Source organism: Gossypium arboreum, chromosome 9 (genome assembly GCF_025698485.1).
Source record: "Gossypium arboreum isolate Shixiya-1 chromosome 9, ASM2569848v2, whole genome shotgun sequence".
Lineage (NCBI taxonomy): Eukaryota > Viridiplantae > Streptophyta > Magnoliopsida > Malvales > Malvaceae > Gossypium > Gossypium arboreum.
In genome coordinates, this window is record NC_069078.1 from 86,084,058 (window position 1) to 86,090,222 (window position 6,165).

The following is a 6,165-nucleotide window of genomic DNA, read 5'->3' on the forward strand; positions in this document are numbered from 1 at the left end:
ACTTTTTTTGTGCTACTTTAATTAATTAGCCCCCCAAAAACACCAAAGAAAATAAAAAAACTGGGTAATTAACAATCCTTCTACCATCACAAAATAAACAGTGTCCCTCAGAAAATGAAAGCTTTGGCCATTTTTGTAAGTGGGGTGGAACCTGCAAAAGTTCTTATTAGTATCATTACTCTCACTCCCATGTGGCCATTATCAACTTTTTCTTTTCCTTTCATTGCTTCAATCTTTTCAGGAGAAAGAAGGGATTTTTATAGCATTCTGAGATACAGAAAATGAAAAGCATCAAAGTCCCAGAATTTAGTTTCTATTTTTGTAGTGTTTTGTTGATTTTGTTGGTGAATGATGGATGTTGTGACTGGGGCTCCTCCATTCATGTTGGTCACGAGATAAGCCTTGCGGTGCCATTGGAATATAGTGATGGGTTCACTGGGAGAGCTTTCTTGATGGATGATGGTAATGGTCAGGTGGAACCAAAATTTAGAGTTGCATTGAGTGCTGAAGCTAACAAAGGGGGATATTCATGCTCCTTGGAAGTTTTTTTAGGGGATGTCAAAGTATGGAATTCTGGACATCACTCCCAGTTTTACACCATGGATACATGCGTACTTGAGCTTACTGAAGATGGGGATTTACTGTTGAAGGGTGCCGAAGATCAAGTCGGATGGCGGACCGGCACTTCTGGACAAGGTGTGGAGGTAAAACTTAAGATCTTGAGCTTTTTTTTAAATACTCGTGTTTTGACAGTCATGTTTGATGAATATTCGAATTTGGATAGGAGTATATGGGTTTTAAGGAAAAACTGAATATACCCTTATTGGAATAATGGTCATGTACATTCTCACCAATGGCAAATTTAGGACTACTAATTGACTTTCCTATTTGAAAGGTTTTATGTTCATTGATAGAATAGTGAATATTGAAACATAATTTCTTGTGAAACAAGAAATAAACCCTAGAGATGTGAATGATAAAAAAGGAAAATCCTTTAATATGACAGGCATGAGCCCTGACCCATTGATTGTTTCGAACACTCCAAATCTCACTCGAGTTTAAGTAACATTGTCTAGAACTTTTTAAAATGAACTTGTGTAGTGAAACTTAAGTGATTAATGTTTTTGTATTTCTGCTGCCGGTGTAGAGATTAAGAATCCTGAAGACAGGTAATCTCGTACTTGTGGATGTTTTCGACCAAATAAAATGGCAGAGTTTCAATTTCCCAACTGATGTAATGCTTTGGGGACAAAGACTAGACCTAGCCACTCAGTTAACTTCATATCCAAGAAACTCAACTTCATTCTACACATTTGAAATCCAACACAACAAGCTTGCTCTTCACCTCAATTCTGGTAAGTTGAAGTACTCTTACTGGGAATTTAAGCCTCCCAACAACAAAAATATCTCATTCCTTGAATTGGGTTCTAAAGGGTTAGTGTTATTCAATGATGAACATAGAAAAATGGCGCAGATTCCATCGTGGTGGAGATCGGTTCAGCCCCTGAGCGTGAGGTTTTTAGCACTGGGAAATGAGACAGGGAATTTAGGACTATACTCTTACTCACCTAAAAAACAAAGTTTTGAAGCTTCATTTCAAGTTCTCAACTCCAAATGTGACTTTCCTTTAGCTTGTAAACCTTATGGGATATGTACATTCTCCAATGCTTGCTCTTGCATTCGGCTCGCAACTAAGGAAAAACACATGGTTTCTAATTGCAGCGAGGGAACATCAAGTTCAGCACAGTTTTGCAATGGTACTCAAGTGGAGATGCTTGAATTAAATGGTGTCAATACTGTACTAAGAGATGCTTCCACAAGGGTTATTGTTAGCAAGACAGCATGTGCAAATTTGTGCTTAGATGACTGTAAATGTGTTGCCGCGTTATATTCCTCTGGAAACGGGGCTAAAATATTTCGAGAATGCTCGATTTTCAGGCTGGTTGCAGGCATTAAACAGGTTGAAACGGGAACCGGAACAAGTTATATGGTTAAGGTTCCAAAAGGAACACGATACGATCACAAGGAAACTAGTGTGGAAAAATGGGTGTTGATTGTGGTGGGAGTTGTTGATGGTTTAGTGATCATACTGGTTGTGGGAGGGCTTGCTTACCATTTGATTCAAAAAAGAAGAAACAACTTATAATACGAATTTCTCAATGATAATTCCGGTTCTACAGTTTAATTCTTTCGTGTTAACAAAGACAAGAAAATACAAATTTGTATTTTTTTTTTTTTGGATTTTGTTGATAGACAGAGTTCTTCAATTATACCCAAAACACTTGAGAGTTGTATCAATTATACCAGAACAGTGTAGAGGTGTTTATAGGTTGAGCTGTGGCTCAGATTTAGATTTTATTTGCTGAGTCTCATGTTGAGTTTTTATACAAAGATGTTACGAGTCGGATTGTAGCTATAATTTTACTTGCGGAGTTTTATACAGAGGTGTTCATCAAATAAATTCAAGGTTCAAAATTTCTTCTCTGATCTTAAACGTAGCACTCAACGTCGCCTGTCTGAATGGCCAACTTCCTGAAGCTGGTAAACAAAAGCTAGTTATTATATGGACAAGTTCAATTATGGCAGAAATTCAAATCTAACAACAAATCCATGCAATTGAAAGCTCACCACCTATAAATATCGACACCCACCACCCCCAATAGCCACAATATAAACCTTAAAGCTATCCAAATCAATCAAATTTAAAAGCCTACTTACGTACTTTTCATGGCTTGCCGCTTTAACTTGCTTCTTCACGCATTTCTTTGGTTGGTTCTTGCAACCACTGTTTTTTCCTTATCTCCCAAAATTTTTGACAAAGTTTGTCCCCAAGCTTTGCCTGCCATGTAACGACCCAAAATCCGTGGGCACCAGAAAAGTGTGTTATCGGGCCTCTGTCTTAGTAAAATAAGTTCGAAAATAATTATTAAAAAAATATTTATGAGTCTAGTAGTGTGTTTAATTAGGTTTTAATTAAGTAAATTTAGCTTAATTTAGAGTAATTAGTAAAAAGAATTAAATTGAATAAAGGATGAAAGTTAAATTGTAAATTAAAAGAAAATGAAGAGGACCAAAATGGAAAATAGACAATTTAGTATAGTTGAGGCGGCAAACAAAGAAAAAATCTAAAATTTCTCTAGATTATTATTGAATTATAAATTATAAATTATTATTAACTACTATTATTAAATAATATTATATATATATGTATATAAAACAAATGAAGAAAAGAATAAAAAGAAACACAGAAGAATAAGAAACAGAGAGCATTCGAAAAACAGGGGAAGAAAAGGGAAAGAAAAGAAAAAGGGAAAATTGAGATTTTGAAGCTTCAAACTTATTTGGCAAGCTAAATTTAGTCCTTTTCTCTTAATTTTGATGTTTTAAAAGCTTTAGAACAAAGTTTTGATGAAATTAAGTTGATATTTTGAAAGTTATTAGATTTCTAAATATTGTTCATGTTGAATAAAAAGATGAATTAGGGTTAAATTGATAGGAATTCAAGTTAGAAATGAAATAAGGATTGAATTGCAAAGTAAACTATAAGTTTGTGTTTTAGGGACTAAATTGAGGAAAATTCGGAATTAAGAAAATATGTTGAAAATTTAATAGTTAAATTTGAGTTTAAATGAAATTTGAATAGGAATAAGGTGTGAATTGGTGTTATAAATTTGGTTATTAATATTTTACATCAAAACAGTTTTGGGAAGTAGCAATGGTCTGACTTTGAAAATTCACTAAAAATTGTATAAATTGAACTAGAGGATGAAAAAATATGTAATTAAAACTTATTGAGTCTAGTTTCTTATAGTATAAATAGTGTAAGCAATGAATTGATGAATCAAGAGATATTTGAAATTTTGTAAGACTGGTTCGGGTGATTTCGAGATGCCCTGTTTTAAATTTGGAAAATCATTAAAATTGTACAAAATTATTATGGAGTGTAATTTATATATGTGAACTCCTTAATGAATCTAGTTTCAAAATAAATAAACAAGAACCTTGTTCGAGTTCTGTACAATGAGATAATTTATTTTTAGTAGAGAGAGGTCAGAACTGTTAAATGAAATAACAGGGGAGTATTTAACGAATAAACTGTACTAAATGACTAGACCAAAAATTCTGGAAATTTTATGGTTAGAAGATATATGAGTCTAGTTTTAAGGAAAATTTACGGATATTAATTTAGAGTTTCTTAGCTCAAGATATAAATAATTTAGTAATAATGACTCAAGTAGACAGCTTAATGGTGAAATTATATATATACATTAAAAATGGTTAAATTTGCATGTTTAGGCCCATGAATTAAATTGAATCATGTTGTATTGATGATTATAAATTATTATTTTCGTAGCCAACAAAGAACCTGAAGCATCAGCATCGAAAGGAAAGGAGAAAGTCATCGAGGACTAAAACGGGAGAATTACGGTGTGTATTACTATAATTTGAATTTTAATTATTATTGATTGCTGAATTTTTTTTGTTGTTATGTATGGTAAGTAAGACTTGAGGTAAGTATGTGAAATTGATATGAATATTGAGTGAAAATGAAAGTGATGCAAATTGAATCAAATTGAATTGAATAAGTGAATTATGGAATATGTAATTATTTGAAAAGTGTATTGATTGAAAAATGATTGGTGATTTGAATTGTGAATTGAAAGTGATATAGGATTGAGAAAGTGAATTGAATACCCTATTAACTAGTCGGGCTGAGTCGGATATAGTTGGCATGCCATAGGATTGGAAGTGTTCAGGGATACTTCGACCTCGAGTCGATGAGACACTGGGTGTCACTATATTTCTTCGGATAGATTCGATGAGGTACTGGGTACCAACTTTACTTCGGCTAGGCCGATGAGACACTGGGTGTCAATTATTACTTCGAACTATCCGATGAGGCACTGGGTGCCATATTGGTGTGTTTGGTTGGATCCGTATCCGCCAAAGTCCGAAAGTTACGTTAATAGGGTGAAAAATTGAAATGTGAATTTGAGGCATTGAAATGAGAAGAATTACGAATTGAAATTGGAATTGTGATAATAAGAGAAAAGTATGAAATGTATATTCATAAGTGATATAAATTTAAGTTTGAGAAAATACATTGATTTATGAATTAGTACATATGACATTAATTGTTAGGTATTTTAATATTTATGTTTTTACTGTTGTTGATATGACTCGATTTATAGTAATACCACTGAGTATATCCATACTCAGCGTACGGTTGTTTCCGTGCGCAAGTTAGTAGAAGTCAAGTGTCTCGGCTCAGCATCCAAAACAATCCCGACTCCAACACAAATTTGGTGATGTATATTTTTCTTTTGGATAAAAGTGGCATGTACATAGGTGTTGTTTAGTCACTTGAATATGTATATTACTTTGAGTAGTGAAGGATGATTTATAAAATTTAGATGGTTAAATGAAATAGTAAGGAAAGTACATGATATTTTGATACATGAACATTAATTTGTTAAATGAATGAAGTTTTTAATCAATTTTGAATGATGCTATGATAGTTATTAAGTTAAAATTTTGTTAATGATATAAATAATAGTTATATGAATGTGAAATATTGGTGTTGGTTGTTTTGGTTTGAATTTGCAGGAGGTTTAGGTAAAAATAAGCAGAAATGCTGCCGAAATTTTTATAAAAAAAAAATTTGGAATACTCGAACAAGTCCCGTTCTATTTTTAATACGTGTTTGAACTTCGAGAGTTCAAGATAGGGACTTAATTATTATATTATACCATAAAAGTTATATTAATTGTAAATTATTCGCAAGTTGTCTGATATGTCCGGTAATGCCTCATAACCTCGTTCCGGTAACGGTTTGGGGTTAAGAGGTGTTACATGCCATCAAGAAAGTAGTTGAAGCTACTGTCCACCGGGAACCGAGGATGGGAGCTTCTTTACTTCGTTTGCATTTCCATGACTGCTTCGTCAATGTAAGCTCCTTCATTTCATACACTTTATATTAGTATTTTTGTTTTCTAATTTCCATGCATTATAATCATCTTGAACTCTTCTTGTATTATAGGGTTGTGATGGTTAATTTTTTTTATATATTCTAATTTGATTTTAAAAGCTAAAAAAATGTTCGTGATAACTTGAATTCCATTAGAGAACTTGAAGTTGTAAATTAAATTAAAGCTAAAGTGGATA

At 32.8% G+C, this 6,165-nt stretch overlaps 1 protein-coding gene across 1 annotated transcript; it reads left to right on the forward strand.

Moving 5' to 3' along the window:
- LOC108454918 (EP1-like glycoprotein 3) lies at nucleotides 1–2,475 on the forward strand. Its single transcript, XM_017753550.2, has 2 exons — nucleotides 1–704; nucleotides 1,148–2,475. Exons 1-2 carry the CDS (start codon nucleotides 282–284, stop codon nucleotides 2,144–2,146), a joined length of 1,422 nt encoding a protein of 473 aa, XP_017609039.1. The 5' UTR covers nucleotides 1–281; the 3' UTR covers nucleotides 2,147–2,475.
- The last annotated feature ends 3,690 nt before the right edge of the window (nucleotides 2,476–6,165 follow it).

Bases quoted from the DNA above. Each gene is read 5' to 3' on its own strand.
- LOC108454918 (XM_017753550.2), top strand. From the start codon at position 282: ATGAAAAGCATCAAAGTCCCAGAATTTAGTTTCTATTTTTGTAGTGTT. The intron at 705-1,147 runs GTAAAACTTAAG...CTGCCGGTGTAG, and splicing joins CTTCTGGACAAGGTGTGGAG to AGATTAAGAATCCTGAAGAC.